The following is a 17,849-nucleotide window of genomic DNA, read 5'->3' on the forward strand; positions in this document are numbered from 1 at the left end:
GGATTAGCTGTTTTCAGTTGTGGCTTGAGAGAGGGCTAATGAAATGGGAGAAAACAGGGAGACTTTGCCAGATGTCAGACACTGCCAAAAAGCAGGCTCCTTGAACAACAGCAAGATGATGTAGAAAGACACAGGAGAGAGATGCTAGAGAAAATGAGGTAAGAATAAATGCAGGGTTTGAGAGATGGCAATCTTAATCTGGGTACTGAGATATGCAGGAAGCCAGAAGAATTGTTTGGGGCATGTGAAAAGGCAAGCAGCACCAGAGTAAACATAATGGAGTCTGAAAAGCTAGCACTTGATCAGTGAGAAAAAGTTATGTAATTATAACAGTACACAGCCATAAAGAGAGACTTGGGATAGCATATTCTAGATGCATATGTACACACACTCTCTCTACATACAGGCAAAGAGAGCATCCAAACCTGAACTCAATCACACTGGTATAAGTGCTAGGTAACTCCAATAAATTCAAAAAAGTTATTTTAGCTTGCATCAGCATGACAACATATTAAAGTCCTTCGTAAGTGCTTTCAGTAAAAATATTAGATTTTCTTCAAGCAGTACTATGTATGTGTCTACCCACACACGTCGTATCTATAACATTGACAGAGGTCTAGATTACATGTATACAGACACACATTGCACTTGCATTGCATTTATACATTACATATAGAGCCGTGTGTGTCTGTGTCATTTATAACACTGACAGAGGTCTAGATTACACCGCCTATATGTGCACCTGTTGAGGACACTACTATCTTATGGTCGAGTACTTTACTGTGCCGAAACACATATGTATAGACAGTGACCAAGGACATAAGTGCCCAGGCAGCTCATCCAGCCAGGGCCCTGCTCTGCATCAGCTCAAACTGCTGCTGTACCGGGCACATATGTAGACACTGTGCTGAGATAAGTTAACCCTGGCTCAAAGTGCTCCAGAGTTTGTTTCACATTAATTGCACATGCAGATACACAGAGAGCTTGTTTTTTCTCTGTTGTGGATGGTGATTTAATACTGTGTTCCCATGTATCAATGAAAGTTGTAGAAAAATAAAATCTTGCATATAACTCTATAGTGTTGCCCATTAGAGTTCCATATTTTTTTCTTACTCTGTCTTTTTTGCTTTTTTCCCATAGATTATAAATGCAAACCTGTTTCTGTGCAGGCTCAAGCTGTGCTCTTTGTGTAACAGCATCACAACCAATAAAATCTGCACTTCAGATTTAGAATGGTAATTTTGTTAATGATGCACAGAGAACACAGTTTACTCTTCTACAGCTATAATCGCTACAGAGAAAATGCAGTAATAAAAATGTGTTTTCCAAGCTATGATTCGAGAGACACAGGAAGCTGATATGAGCAGTAGTAATGGTGCCATTTTTATGGAGTCGCTCTGACCACATCAGCTCTTTCTGTATGGAGCTTGTCAAGGTCCCAAAATGAATTCCCTCCTACACATTAAAATCTCATTTTGCGAAAGATCTTTTAAAATAAGTTAAAAGCTTGTAGAGGACCTATGGTCTCAGTCAACCCAGCTTAATTGCCAAGTCAACAACACCTACTCATATGCTAATGTTACCTTTCTGCCAGGCTTATCATGAGAATCATCAGAAGCAGCTGTTAGAGTGGTGCCCTGCACACAGTATTCTCAGTGTTAAGGATGACGCAAGTTCATTGATGGCTTCAGATGGAAACAATCCACGAAATGGACAAGAATCCAGAACTAAATTTCCCAAGCATGGGAGGGAAGATGGAAATCTGAATCTTAAATCTGAATGCCTGTATAAATAGGTAAACCAAAACAGAATACTAGAACAAAGCTGTGACTCCTGCATTCTGAAGTGTGGAAATGGAAGTGAATTACAAATTTGGACTTCATGGCATAAGGTCCAACTCCTTGAGAAATTCATAACTACTCTGCAATGATTTAAAGTTCTGTCAACTGCTGACAGAAGAGAAGTTGGAGACATCAGAATTCTAACAAAGAAATACATTTTAAATGGTTTGTTAAACTATAGTGTTTGCTTGTTAGGTATCCAATGCTGCTTTTACTTTCTGAAGGTGTTTCCCCATCACCACTTGGTTCCTGGCAGTTGCTTTGTGAGGAAGCTCTGCAAGCATTAGATGCATTTTTGTTTTTTGGGGAAGGAAGGAGAAACTTACATTCCCTTTTTAATTCTGTATTTAAATAAAATGAGTGGTGGGGCAGTGGGAAGGAAAGCTCTTTACTTTGAGTGATTCAAGTCTGTCTGGATCCAAGAGCAACTTTTATAAAACCAGTTTCAGGGGGAAATGCAGCATCAACACACAGCCCAAGTCAAACAGTCAAGTATAGAACCATATCAAAGAAGTCAGGATAGAACTTGCTTTTACATTATCAGTTCAGAAAGTAAACCTTATAAACAAACGTGCTTTCTAGGATGAGATGCTAAACTCAGAGCATCCACAACTTTCCATGTGAAAGTTACCCTGAGAATGCATATTTAAGTTTACTGAGTGACAAGGAAGATGACGTTGACTCTTGATATGACATGTTTATCCAAGAATTGAATTGCCAAATGCCCTCCCATAAATATTCTACTTACCAGATACTGTCATCTGTAATCATTACTACATGGGGTTCCTGAACTAAGATTGCATAGACATGCATTAAAATAATACCTTGAATCTGACTACAATAAAATATTTATGTGAATAGACTTTTATATTTAATTCTCTGGAGAGACAGGAAGTTGGTCCATACGGCACTGAGCAGGAACAGTGGAAATGCCACCCTTGGTGCACTTGAGGCCAGCACTCTGGAAAATCCCTGCAAGAGCTAATCCCTGTTGAAGGGGATTGATAAGAGATGAGGTGAAGTCACAAGGACCTGGCCTTCACTAAAACAAGTGTTAACACATTTTTCCTAATGAGGACAACATGCATGTGTTAGGAATGCTACCAAGGGAAAGGAAAGAATTGCTTCTGTGAAAGGAAAACCTGTGCAAAATGGGACATACTGTATCTTTATAGTACTGGTAGCCTAATTGCAGATTTTTGCTTGGGAATGCAGGTAATGTCTCATTATAAACCTTCATCTTGCACATGGTCTTTGCAGTACTTCACTAAATCAGGGCTTATATAGATGAACATCTAAATCAGAAATCCAGCTCTTGAACAACATAGCAATGCCTGGATGATATTAGTGCCTGTCCAATTCATACACTGTTCATTTCCAACCATTTTCTTTACAGGTTCTTACAATATTCTTACTGATGTGGATGCTACATATCAAGGGTATCATAACTCGGCTGCCTCCATGGGTCAGATGAATGGCATAAGGCTGGTCTGTGAGATACACTTGGGCCAACAGATTGACCCGGCATGCCAGACCCAGCACCTGTCATGGAGCAGCTGAACTGGGTACTGCACGTGGTGCATGTCCCAGATGGACTGTTCTAGTACCTCACTGAATGTGGCACCCACTCTAGCATGCATCTACTCCATGCCAGTTTCAGTGCACATCCTGGAGCAGCCAAAGTGGACACCGTGTGCAGCCTGGTCCCAGACAAGTCACTCTGGGACTGCACTGTACATAGCCCAACCCAGGGCCATGTTGCATGTGATGTCTGCTCTTGGTGTTCCAGAATGCTCCTGCACAGAGCAGATGTGTACTGGAACAGGTACTGGGTACAGTGCAGTGCACTCCCAGAGCAGCTTGACTGGGCACCACATATGCTGCACGGGGCCATCTGGTGCATTCTGCATGCTGCCTGTGTATCCACTTGAGACCCAGTGGGGGCTAGATGATAAGGCTCTATGTGCCAGATCCAGTCCACAGACCATATCTTTGATACTTCTGCTATAGTTAATCTAATCTGTCATCTGTAGATTTATTAGAGCTGTTAACCACATACTACAAAAATTGATTCAGAACTCAGATTTAAAGAGAGAACTTTTAGTCTGAAATTTAAGATGCTTGGTGTTTTAGAATAGTGTTTACCTGATATCATCTTCTTTTAGTTTCCTGGCTGCCTGTTTGGACAGCTTAATCTGCAAGTCCAGTCTCTGTAGAAAATCTTTGGCAGACAGTTCTTCAGGTGCAGCAGGCCGACTGTCAGATTCTTGAGGACTGGGAGAAGAACTACTGTCTTCCTGAACTGTCACTGGTCCTTCATCACATGAAGGGGAACTGTCAATAGTTTCATTTTCAGGAGATTCCAGTGAATTGAGTCCATTAAACAGTAACGGCTTCTCTGATATAACTGGAATATTCAAGGTTTTCCTCAGAAATATACAGTCATTAGTAAATAGTTTATTTGCCCGTTTTATCTGTTCCATCTGAAAAAGATAAAGGAAAAGGAATTAAATTGAAATAAATACCACTGATTTCTGTAAAGTACAAAATATGCCACCATCCTAAGCAGTACATCATACTAGTCTAACCTTGTTAATCAAAGAATTTTTTTCTTGCAACAATTATTTTCTTCCTTAAGAAAGAAGCTGGTGAATTTAGAACATCCGTTTTCAAATTATATTGTCTTGTCCTTGTAAAATCAGCCTTTTAGCTTTTGCTCCCTCCTCTTTATGTGTTTCTAGGCTTTATGATATCAGAAGTCTCCCTAAGGGTACACTTTGCACTACATAAAGAAGCTTTTCTTTGACTTTAGTCTTCCTTTCCCTTTGTGGGTCAGAATTTCTTTATTTAGTAGGAAATAACAAATATTGCTGCAAAGCAGAGTTGTTTTGTGTTTCTACTGCAGGCAGGCTGGGAGAGAAACTTGCAGATGGCTGTCCAAGCAAATTACTTTGAACTAAAGTGCGATTAATCCCAGCATATGAAGGTCTGTAGAGTTTCACTAAAATGAGCTCTGTAATCAGGTGCATGGTCCAATATGACTCATGAACAGTAAACCCCACAGGCTTTGTGGGAGCCAGATAAGTTAGGTCTGTGTTACTTCCCATTCTGGGGTCCTAAATTTGGCTCCCTACGTTGTGAACAATGTTACTAATAGCTTGGCTGGCCAAAAGAAGCAAAAACAGTTTTACAGCCTGATAAGCAGCTATATTCTTTAATTTTAAATAACAAACATATATGAGCATCAAAGATAAAGTAAGTGCCAGTTTTTAAGTGTTTTTAATAAGAGGCATAGCCTGAAGGTGCTTCATCTTGATTCAAGAAACCCAGTGGTTAGATGGTACTCTGAGTGACAGCCCACCTCTCTCTCCAAGTATTACTGGTTGTGTCCCATGTATTCTGCAACTGTTGAATCTGCCATGACCATGCAAATAAAGAATTCAACCTGGTTGGGCTAACAGAAACTTGGTGGGATCCTACCCACGACTGGGCAGTGGACATTGAGGGCTACAGGCTGTACAGACAGGACAGAGTGGGGAAAAAAGGAAGAAAGCGTTGCTCTCTATGTTAAGGAGAAATATACATCTTCTGTAGTTAAACTGGGCCAGGAAGAAGGGCAAACTGAGATACTATGGGTCAGGTTACAGGGGGGTCAGGGTTAAAGGGACTTGGTAGTTGAGGCCTCGAGACAGCTCTCAGAGGCAACACGCTCAAAGGACCTGGTCATCATGGGTGACATTAACTTCCCAGACATCTGCTGGGAAAAACGGGCACAAAAGTTTCTAACCTCCTTACAGGACCTTCACCTATCGCAGGAGGTATGCATTCCCACTAGGGGAAATGCCTTACTAGACTTAATACTGGCCACGGGGGACAACTTGGTGAGAGATCTGCAGGTGCAGGGTAACCTAGAGGATAGTGACCACCTATTGATAGGGTTCAATCTGGAGAAAGGTGGGGAAAATAACTAGCAAGGCAGAAGTGCTAGACTTCAGGAAGGCCAACTTCAACAAGCTCAGGAGATTAGTTCGGGAGGGACTGACTGGTAAAAGCCTTGGAGAGATGGGAGTCCAGGAAGGGTGGGCGTTTCTCAAAGGACTAATCCTGCAGGCACAGAAAAGGACCATCCCAGTACACATAAAAGGGGGCAAAAAAGCAAAGAAACCCTCTTGGTGGAGCAGGGAAATCTAGGAGAGCCTGGAGGGGAAAAAAGAGGCCTACAGGCTGTGGAAGCAGGGGGCTGCCACCAAGGAAGAATATACCTGCTTGGCTCGAGCTTGCAGGGAAACAGTGAGGAGAGCCAAAGCAGAAATGGAGCTTAGGCTGGCAGCAAAAGTTAAGGATAATAAAAAGTCATTCTTTAAATATATAGGAAGCAAAAATAAGGTGCAGGATAACTTAGGGCCCCTTCAGGATGAACTAGGGCAACTGGTAACAGATAGGACAGCCAAAGCAGAACTTCTAAATGATTTCTTTGCATCCGTGGTCCTGGACTCAAATACAAAATACGCATCCCACTGGGACTTTCGGTAAGCCCAGGATAGATACCAACCCACCAACTGTTTGTGCTGACCTAGTAAAAGGGCAGCTGGAGCGGCTGAATGTATTTAAGTCAACAGGCCCTAATGATCTTCATCCTATAGTACATAGGGAATTAGCTAAGGTCATAGCGGAACCGCTGGCACAACTGCCTGAGCACTCGTGGCACCCAGGATAGGCCCCGGAGGATTGGAAAAGGGCCAGTGTGGTCCCTATTTTCAAGAAGGGGAGGAAGAAGGAAGAAGTAAAGCTAACCGCACCCTTTCTTGCATAAGTAGGTGCATCATGAACAGGTCTAGGGAGGTGATACTTCCCCTCTATGCAGCATTGGTGAGGCCACAGCTGGAGTACTGCATCCAGTTTTGGGCGCCACACTTCAGGAGGGATGTGGATGGCCTGGAGAGGGTTAAGAAGAGGGCCACTCATCTGGTTAAAGGCCTACAGAAAAAGCCCTATGTGGACTGACTGGGAGACCTGAACCTTTTCAGCCTCCGCAAGAGGAGGCTGAGAGGTGATCTTGTGGCCACCTACAAACTCATGGGGGGGGGCAGCAAGAAATAGGGGATACAATGTTTACCAGGGCACTTGTCACTGTAACTAGAAATAATGAACACAAACTGAAAGAGAGCAAATTCAGATTGGACATCAGGAGAAAATTCTTTACAGTGAGGGTTGCCAAAATATGGAATACACTTCCAAGGGAGGTAGTGCTGTCCCCATTCTTGGAGGTGTTTAAAAGGAGATTGGACAGACACCTGGCTGGGGACATCTGACCCCAGCACTCATTCCTGCCCAGGGCAGGGGGTCAGACTCGATGATCTAATAGGTCCCTTCTGACCCTAACATGTATGAAACTATCACTCTTACCCCCAATGCAGTCAGGCTTCATAACCTGAGCGTTCATATTTTTCATCTAACCCTAGAGCCTTACACATAAACAAAGAGCAAGCCACTGCAATGATGTCTGTAGGGAGCTTGAAATGATAGTTCACCACTCTCAGAACTGCCTCAGTTGGATCCCCATGATTCCATGGCTGTGAAAATACTGGGGAAATGAGCACTTCTGCAGTGGGATATGACAGTCCACTGCAGCCAGACATGTGACATTTAGTTTTACTCCCTTGCCCTGTCAGGACCTGCCTGCAGCTGCCCCTTGCTCTCCTCATGTAGACGGGCAAATGGATTATAGCAGACATCCTCCACTGTTCTGTGCAGCCAGGCAGTGGGAATTAAGGAGCCAGAGCTGGAGTTGAGAGAACATGGCAGCAGCTGAGGCCCCAGACTGTGTACGGATTCAGACAAATATGATACAGTATGTGGAATGGCCTATGGTTGCTTTATGCTGGAAGCTTTTACAGTCACTCTTCAGGCAAGTGGAAACTCTAGTCTCAGACTAATAAGCATGCTTGCAGAGGGTACTTATATATTCATTCAGAAAAGGTCCACCCACACAAGTCATAGCCAGTAAAATTCAGTTTTACTTTGATTTATTTGTTGAAATCCTAAAGGAATTGAGAGGACCCAGACTTGCAATACTGTGAAGTCCCAGCGCTCTGATTAGATTACTGCAATAATTTACATAAATCCCCCAAATTCCTGATAGTGCTAAGAAAATGTCCTAATTTACTGCAAAGAAAGACAGATTCCTGATGACTGGAATGAGCAACATATGTTCCCATAGCTACATAACTAAAATAACAAGTGCATACTATAAAAGCATACTTGAAAACAAGTATGGGGGGAAGTGGGAAGATACTGTTTGTAACAGCATACCATTCACCATCCTATTTTAAGAAAAATGGAGAAAGCAAGCTAAATTGGATACAAATAAATCATTCCTGCAAATTCTATAATAATGGTGTGCACTTAATCTAACTGCCCAGAGTGAATCAAAAACTCTCCCTGGCAACTGCTATCCACTTCTGTAGAATTTTAGCTTTTGTTTAATTTTTTTTTCTAGCCCTTCTGGTCATATAGAAAGCTTACAAAAAGTAATCTGAATCTTAACTGCTACATCAGTCTGCTCATAGCACTGATGCCTCTGTTGCTCAGGTTTTTCTAAGGTACAGAAGAATGCCTCAGGCTCTTGTTTCAGGGGTGTAGGTTGTAGCCGTATTGATCTAAGGCAGGGGTTTTCAACCTTTTTAAAATCAAAGTATCCCTGGTGGTTGGACATGGAAAGGGGGGAGGAGGCGGCACCACCACCTCCCAGGAGCAGGGCCGGTAAGCTCACCAGGCTGGGGTGAGGGCAGCGGAGCCCCTCTGTGGGGCAGGGAAGATCACTGGGCTGGTGGGTGGCAGCAGTGGCCACGGTGTGTGAGCTTCCCCATCCCACAGAGGGGCGTGGCTGCCCCTCGCCCCCACCCTGCTGCTGCTCCTGGTTGGCAGTGGCACTCCATCCCCGCCCGCCTACCCACACGTACCCCCTGGGACCATTCTAAGTACCACAGTTGACAACCCCTGGTCTAAGGACATAGGCAGACAAGGTTCTTTGGGTAAATCCAATATCTTTTATTAGACCAACTCAAATAGTTGGAAAAATTTGTCTTAGCAAGCTTTCAGACACAAACCCCCTTCATCAGGCTGAGGAAGCATCTGCAGATGGTCTTTACTACTACAGATGCTTCCTCAGCCTGACGAAGGGGGTTTGTACCTGAAAGCTTGCTAAGATTAATTTTTCCAACTGTTTGAGTTGGTCTAATAAAAGATATTGGATTTGCCCAAAGAACCTTGTCAGGCTCTTGTAGAATTTCCATGGCCTTCAAATGGAAATTGTTGCGTGTAGGTACTCGTGGGACCTAGGAATTGAGGGGAGCCTGATGAGGCATGTTTTAAAAAAAATAAAAAAGGACTTTCTAGAGTGGGGAGGTAAAGCACAGTAGAAAAACTAAAAAGTATAAAGGGAAAGAGCAAAAGAAAAAGGGGAAGATATTGATATTGAATACAATGCAAGGAATATTCCTGGTTAAAGATGACTCTAAAAGAGATGTACTAAGCCATGTTAGTCTGAAGTCAAACAGAAAGTAGGGTAGATTTGCTCCTTAGAGACTAACCAAAGTTAGTTTTTAAGGCTGCCTGTACAGGTGCTCAGAGGGGGGCATTTTAATTAGAAGGGTTTCCAGGCAGCCACTCTTATTAAAACATCTCACCGTGATCCGTATTAAGCCCCTGCACATTTAAAAATGGCTGCAGGACACTTTATCTAAACCTCATTCGATGAGGTTTAAAGCGCCCTGTGGCCACTTAAAAATGCACAGGGCCTTAATACACATGATGCTGCAGTGATGCTGGAGTGTTCTAACCCAAGCACTAACAAGCAGGTATACAGGCAGCCTAAAGCAAATCTACCCTACCTCCTGCTTGACTTCAGACTAACGTGGCTCAGTATGGCTCAGAGTCCTCTTTCACCAGGACTATTCCTTGCATCTCTCCTATAGATACCTCCTACTTTTGATTAGTCTGTAAGAGGCAAATCTACTCTGCCCTGTAAATGATACTTAACGGATGAATATTTTGTTACACCACATTCTTCAAGGTGTAGTGGCTGACTAGCTCCATAGTTCTGCATCTTGATCATACTAACAGAAATGTGAACAGTGTTTTTTTAAAAAGTATTTCTCTGCTTGCCCTTGCAAGTGAGTTGCATTTAAATAGAAAGCTGATCAACAAAATTTACAATTAGATGCAACAAACATGAAGCCACTGTATTTTTAAATAGCAGGAAATATCTTCCAGGGCTCTAGTTTTGGGTGTATGGCATGTTGGATTTTTCAGCAGAAATAAAGGACTTAGCTGCTGGGCTAGCAGCTGTAGGGTAGATTGTGTTAATTTCAACTCATAACCTGCGATGACCGTTTTAAATTTTGTTTGTTTGTTTGCTTCAATCCTACATCCTGTATTTTATGGCTGTTTGTAAATTAATAAACAAACTCTGAGGAGTTAGGAGAATATTGCATAAAGCTTGGGAATATTAAGATAACCCTATTTCTATATTTTCATTGGTCACTAAGATGAATATATAGCATTTGTCTTGTTCTGCAACCTTCTAAATTACAATCTTAATTTACATATTGGCATTAAACAAGTCATTGTTTCACAACCTAAGCTATATATCAAGCATCTACTTTTTTCTCCCCCACACTCAAGAAAGGGCAATTTGTGCTTGAAAGCTTGTCTAACAACTCTCCCAATTATAAAGTTGGTACAATGAAATACTACTAAACACACCTTGCTCCCTCAACAAGTCAACCCTGACCAATAATAAAACAAAGTCAGATGTCTACTATCTACTAGTGGTGGTGGAGCGGAATACAGAGTTCTTAAGACAGCAGAAGCTGAGGGCTGACAATAATTAAGTTCCATCAGTAACTGCCAAACAGGTGAATTTTTGCTTTTGGACAACCTGCAAAAGCACATGGTGCTCAGTCTTTTCTAAAATTCTGGAGAAAGAAGGACTAACAAATATTCAGCGCACATTACAGGCTCTATATTGAAATCTTCACCCAAGCAAAACTCACTAAAGTCAACTGGGAAAAGGCAAGGCTGATTTGCACCTTACAGATTACTTGTTTGTGTAGTCCGTGGGATGTTTGCCCAGTTGAATACTCCATATAACTGACAGTAAGAAATAAAGGACCCTAACCACAGCTGAGTTCCCAAAAAGGTACTAAATATTTTCAGTTACTTGTTGGTTACCAAAATTCTAATTACAACAGTACCTGGAAGATGCAACTTTCTCTAAAGAGCTCCACATACAGAATGCCACAGAAGCTGGAATCTAATACCTCTACCATAGCTTGCTTTTGTAAAGGGGACTAGCAAGATGATGCATCACTAACTAATAAATAATTTACTCTAGAGCTATTTTCTGTGCTACACTGTAACTCTGTCACTAGTATATTGTTCTTCCATCTTAAAATACTTTTTCATGGATTTGTAAGAAACCATAAGTTTAGGATACTGAACAGAGGTAGAAACTGAGGGACCATCAAGTTTTTAATTCCTGTTTCAAGGCCAACTCCTTGCATGGCCTTAAGCAAGTTGCACAGTATGTGAGCTAAATTCTGTCCCTGGTTCCACTCAATTCCACTGACTTTAGTAAGGATTCACAGTGATAACCAAGGACAGAACTTATCACTGAACTTGTCTATGCTTGGGAAAATTGGTAAGCATCTTTCTAATACGAATATAGAATGGTAGCATGAGTGAAAGTTGTGCAAGTATGTAACAAGCACAGCTATGACCTCCATGGTGGTCAACTCTGCAACTGTACCGTAAGTGGCATAAAAACCTATGCCAGTAGTACTGCAACCAGTGGAGCTGTGCCATGACAAACTGCTCATAAAACTTTCTTATTGTGAAGGTACCTTGTGCTTGGGCATGACAATCAGTAAAATGGAAATGGTACTTGCACATTTCTCTTTCTAATTACGTGCTGAAAGGATTAGCGTCTCCATTATAAAGCAAACATCTTCCTAGCTTTGAGAACTACATGAAATATTCCAGCCATCACTCTTAATTCTTACAGCTATATATTCAGCTACTTGCTCACCACATTTCAACTGAAGACTTAAGGTCATACAGCTTCACATTCTCTGCCCCACTACACACACATGCATGCATTGATCATTTAAATGATCCATGTCTTGGGCTACATATACACTGTGTTACCCCTGCTCAGAAAAGGGGTAAATAACAGTGGCTAAGACAGTAGCAGTTGGCAGCATCTTGTCTTGCACTAGCACTCCAAATGATGAAAATCAGAATGGGAAACATTTAAAAGCAACTATAGTGTAGGCAAAGGCAGCCTCAGATAGCATGGAAGTCATTTTGTAGGAAGCCAAAGCCCTTCAGTCCCCTCACTACTCTCTCCTACAGAAAAGTGTGTGTGTGTGGCCCGCAGAGCACTTCTAAGCCCCAGGAACCTAAAACCCACCAAAATCCCATCAAAATTAATGTGACAACTGACTTTAATGGGACTTAATTTGAGCCCTATGAAATGGAACTCATTGTCTTCAGGACTTTTGCTCAGTCCCCTTTCATTGTGTCCATTTTATTTATACGAAGAGATTTTTCAACAAAAGCTAGTCCTAAGTTTCCATTTAAGTTCTTTGGTTTACATTATAAGGCTTTACCTGTAACACAATCCATCTCATATCAGATAGCAAATGGGAGTGAACAAAAAGCAGAACCTACTATTCATTCTGTCATGAGGATGTATTTAACATTGGGAGAACTTAAAAAAAAGTATCTGAAATTTGAAAGTTAGAACACTGTTTTGTTTCAGATTGTATTCTTTGATTGATATGACTTTAAAGTATGTAAAATCAGTTAATCAAAGCAAAAAGTTGAGAGGTTTAAAGGTTATAGTCCAGATGGCAATTCCACTCTGGAAGACTGAAGCAAAATGCTTATACAAATGACTTGTCTAGAGTACAACTAATGTGTTAGTCCCAATTCTAAAGGAAATTTAACCCTACCAAAACAATTTACACCACTAAAAGCAAGAAATACTGGCAAAAAAACCCCAAAATTGTAATACTGAACAAAAATTTAAGCAAGGGCAAATTCAGTTTTGCCTTGATTAGGCAAGCCTCTACAGAGCCAGACTTTGCTTACATTTTGCATCAGCATGTATCAGCAACCCAGAACAAGGTCATTGAGCTCAGTGATGGGTTTAAGTCCAAATTGGGGTTTTTTTAATTTATTTCTGGGAGGAAATATACACTTTGACCATTTTCAGTAAAGGAGATTAAGAGAACTTAATTGAAATATTGCTGCTAGGAGTTTTAGAATGCTTTGCATGGCCAGAGTGTTAGGTAAGTGTTTGTTTAAAAAATGTATGATGCTATTTTGTATTGGTGTGTGAGGATAAGATGTAGCTCGACTTGTATGTTGGAGTGAGAGGTATATAGCTGTCTGTCTAGGCTATCCCTATATATGCTGATGTGAGAAAGCATATTAGAAAGAATGTGTTTTGTGGCATGCACAATTCTAATCCTATGTAGACAGCTAAAAGGTGTACTTTTTAAATGATGGTTGAGAGGGAACAGGGAAATATGGATGTATGAGAGCTCATGGAAGCTGCTAGACCACTGCCTGGTGGAACTGTCAGCTTCATCAGGGGGTAAAGTAAGGGGAAATAGGGGTCCACATGGAATCCAGCTCCTCTTTGCTCCCTATGGCAGGCAAGCAGTGATCCCCACAGCTTGCCTTTCTTCTCTACTCCTACTTCAATCTACTTTAAAAACCAGTGAAGGGCAAATTATTTAACAATGCATCTAGGAGTAAGACAAAACCCTATACTGATGGAACTTTGGCGCATGCAGAGTCTTTCTGGACTGAAAGCTGTGTCTAGGAAGAAACATTTTAGACAGTATTCATGGGGTTTTTTAAATAAAAAAGCAGGCTCATGAAAGTCTCCAGCTTTTGGCCTTTAGAGATGAAATTTAAGATCAGTACAATCTCTACAGACTTGATCTTAATCTGAAGTTGTGTCTTAGTTGAAGGGTGATCACAAAATGTGTACTTTTATACAATGGGAAAAAGGAAAAAATTAACAAAAAGGGGAAGTATCAAAGATCTTTAATAATAAATACATACACCAAGTAGATAAAAACCTTGGTGTTAAGGTCTCATGCAAAAGACCTAACAGGAAATCACGTTGGCACTCCATCTACTTTGGTACAATGAAAGTCTGAGTCATTCCTAAAGTTCCAGGCACTCCCTGTATTCAGAAATGAAAGCATCTCTTCTGGTTATTTACTATATTTGTTCCAACTACTTAGCAAATACAATAAATAAAAATACTGAATTAAGAAAGAAAACCTCAAAAAGTTGCCCTGAAGTTGGAATAAATTATCTCATGGCAAATATTCAGCTGCTAACCTTGTTATGAGCTTACTAAACATACAACACAATGTGAATGCAAAGAAATTGCAAAGTGAATGGCACAGGCAACAGTTTGTTTTGTATGTCTGGGGTAGTTTTAAACGTTATTCTTAGTAAATGCTGCACAACCACAAAATCTTTCTTAACGTCACTGTTTCCACTCCCTCTATTCACTCTGATATCTTTGTATTTTAAAACACAATGAGAATGCTGTATGGGACTTGTATACTGTATCTGTTGCACTTATTGAGGAGAGTGTAGCTCACTCCTCCTTTGTAAAGATCCAGGAGACTTAGGCTCTTTGCAGGAGGTGAAGTTGAAAACTACTGCTAGTCCAAGCAGGAGGCTGATACATGCTCCCATCACTTTCAAATGGTGTATAGCAACTAGTGAAGGCATCTAGAGAGAGGCCCATGGCTGACTTGCCCTTTATCCTGCACTTTATGGCCGTCTGCACCTGACTACAGAGGGCTGACTGAGACACCTTTCCTTATCTATTGTGGGGCTCTTCAGTAAATTCTCCTTGCTCTGCTCTTTAGTTCTGGTCCTGCCCAATGCATGGTTGAAGCAGAAAACGCCTTGCATTGGCCCTTTATGCAGAGATAATGCACACTAAGAAAGCAAAGAAAGTCTGTTGCCATGATTTATGACTAACATATCTGGGTAGGTGGGCAGCAAGCTGCCTAAATTAGCATATGCAGAGTAAAAATTGTTAGTTGTAATCCTACTGGAAGAATTTTTCAGTTGTTCACAGTAGCTATCTGTTCATGCCAATGCATTTCAGACTGACCCTGAAAAGATGGCATCTCAAAATAAGAGTCTTCATTGCTCTCTTGCTCATTCATTTACAGTTGGAAAACCTGCTACATAGACACCAATTCATTCTATAAGTCTGACACCTTTTCTGATCCTAGATTCACTTATTTTTAAAAAATGAATGTGAATTCCAGATAGTTAATGGTCTGATGATTCACCATCCCAGTTGGGCAGTGAACCATCTAAACCAGTTGCTTGACTACAATCCTAACTCCCAGCTGATGCTTCACAGGAAGGACAGAAAATAAAATTCACAAAGCATCTGGCTAACTGTCCTCCTCTATAACAACAAGAGGCATTCCAACCTGGTATTGGCCAGCAATTATAATATGCCCAAAAGTGGGAGAACTGCTTTCTCTTGAATATTTTTCAGCAATACTAGCAAATTTTGCTCACTGTCAGAGAACTCTCCAAAGCTTTCTGGAATTTTACCAAACAATTTTTTACCTCTGTAATAAAATTCACTGACTCTTGCTAGATGGGTCAGGGCAGGAATACTTGGCCTGAGAAGACTAGATGTGGAGAACCCATCTCACCCCTTCATCAGCACCACCACAACCCTCTGCACCTTGAGATTCAACCCCAGAGCAGGCATTCCTCTGCCGTCATGAACCACAGGCTCACAGAGGTCCAACTATTCAGTTTCTGAGGCTCAAATATCCCCAAGACCTCTCATTCACAGTAACCAGGAATTTGTACCGCACCTCATCTGCTTTAGGACTTGCACTGAAACTAAGGATTCCTGACCTCAACCTCCACATCTTTCTCAGAGCAGCTAGCAGAGGATTTCCCGCAGTGCATAGCCCAGTGGCCCTAGGACCTGACTGGCTCAGGAGCCATTTTATCAGTGCCCACTGAAGACCTACACCACATACAAGCTGAAGCAAACTGTGGCAAACGCACCATACCTCATAAGAGAAAACTACACTATATGCCACTTTTGTGCAGAGGGCAGTGATTCTCAGGCAGGGTGCCTTGTTCTCCTTTCAAGGGTGACAGGAGTGTTGTGCAGCATTGATGCTGTTAAGTGCTCAACTATGATTTGCCCGATAAATGGAAAGAATTTAAGTAGGACATGGTAGCGTTAAAACCACTGCACCCTGCTGGGTGGGAGTTCTCGGCAGCAGAAGAATGTTAAACTAACAAGAGGAAGTTGTTTTTCACACCCTGTGGGACTCGCAGCCACCGGATGTTGTGGAAGCTGACAGTTTAGCCAGGCTCAGAGGGGGGCTGGATACACTCTTGGAGGAAAGGGGCGATATCCCCTCTGAACACAGCAGTGTAGACTCTTTATCAGAACTCCCTAGACCTTAAGGCTGCAAGTGAGGGGAATGGCGGGGGTGGGGACACCACCCAGTCAGACCCAGGTCACTCCCCCTTCCAGCATCTACTCATTGCGGCTGTGTGGCATGATGCCCACGGCCCTTATGGCCTGTGCCCACAAGAAATGGTAGCCCCTACCCCAGGGGTCAGCAATGTGCTTGGGCACAGTGCCAAAAACACCCACAAGCTCGACTTGTAAGATGCTGGCGGTGTGGGGAGCCGTGAGGGACCCGTCTCGTGTTGTGGCAGCACCCTGCCATCCAACCCGAGCTGCGCGTGCCAAGCAAAATGCCTTCACGTGCCGTGCTCCGGCACCCGTGCGGGGGGCTGCGTACCCTGCTGCTCAAGGGGTGCTATCAGGCATGGGCCAACGTAAAACACTAACGGGGACAGGCGCAAGGGTTGACAGCACGCGCTCCAAGGGAGCGAAGCCAAGCCAACAGAGACCAGGGAGCCTGTAGATTGAGAAAACAACCCCAGTCTCCTTGCTGCTCAGGGGCGGGGGCTTGGCTTGGTCCCGGGACCCGGTGGGGCAGGAGGGCCTGAGGCGAGGCCCGGCCCGGCCGGTCTCCGGCCCCTTGTGACGCTCCAAAACCTGCGTGAGAAGCGGCGCGCGCGGGGGACAAGGCCTCGCGGCCCCACCGGGGCGGGGGCGGGGGCGGCCGGGCCTTACCGTGACGCCGTACTTGAGCGCGATGCCCTGCAGCGTGTCGCCCGCGCGCAGCCGGTGCTCCACGTAGCGCTCGGCCAGCGGCGCCGCCACACAGGCCGTGCTGCCGTACGAGCGCGTCTTGGTGCGGGCCAGGCTCTGCGACAGCTCGGCCTCCGACTCGCCCGGCGGCTCCTCCCGCAGCGACAGCGGCGCCGGCACGAACTCGGCCATGGCCGCGCTCAGCTCCGGCCCGCGCGCATGGCTGCAGCGGCCGCAGGCCCCGACCGGCCCCGGGGTGGGAGCAGGGGGCGGGGCGGGGATGCCCTGGTGTGGGCCGTGCCCCCGCCGCGCCGCTTACGCGCATGCGCCGGGGGATGCGCCTGCGCCGCGGGGGAGTGAAGCCTCTGCCCTTCGGTTGCCCGGTGGTCGCGCGCGCACTGCGAGTATTCGCGGTGTGGCTTGTGCGGCAGCTGCGCAGCACTGGGCTATTGGCCACAAAATGACGGGATTTCGCGTGTCGAGTCAATGTTGTGCGTGTGCTTAGCCTGTAGCATTATGGGGCTAACCTTGTGCTAAACTCTAGAAAGATGGAGAGAGAGAGAGAGAGACTAGCAAATTGCCCATCAAGAATGATGGGGGTAACCGGGAACACCCCCCCCCCCCCGGTCCAGCCTTGCTGTCCAAGGGGGATGGAGGGGAGGGGATGGCTGGGCAACCTTCTCAGCCCCCATCTCACCCGCTCCTTGGAGGCGATAGCAGCGGGGGGGAGGTTAGGTTAGGGTTAACGA

General features: G+C 43.8%; 1 protein-coding gene across 5 annotated transcripts in view; it reads right to left on the bottom strand.

Moving 5' to 3' along the window:
- LYSMD2 (LysM domain containing 2) overlaps positions 1 to 17,385 on the bottom strand; it is a 40,447-nt gene extending 23,062 nt beyond the window's left edge. For 3 of the 5 annotated variants that reach the window (XR_009455588.1, XM_059714672.1, XM_059714673.1), the window contains exons 1-2: positions 17,083 to 17,385; positions 3,987 to 4,324 (exon numbers count right to left, since the gene is read on the bottom strand). Coding sequence is in view for 4 of the 5 variants with exons in the window: in XM_059714672.1 (XP_059570655.1) it covers positions 3,987 to 4,324; positions 17,083 to 17,292 (548 nt within the window). In the remaining variant the exon portion in view is untranslated. The remainder of the gene's footprint in view (positions 1 to 3,986; positions 4,325 to 17,082) is intronic. The other 2 variants (XM_019477722.2, XM_019477721.2) reach the window with 2 other exon arrangements.
- Positions 17,386 to 17,849: the final 464 nt, after the last annotated feature.

Source organism: Alligator mississippiensis, chromosome 11 (genome assembly GCF_030867095.1).
Source record: "Alligator mississippiensis isolate rAllMis1 chromosome 11, rAllMis1, whole genome shotgun sequence".
Lineage (NCBI taxonomy): Eukaryota > Metazoa > Chordata > Crocodylia > Alligatoridae > Alligator > Alligator mississippiensis.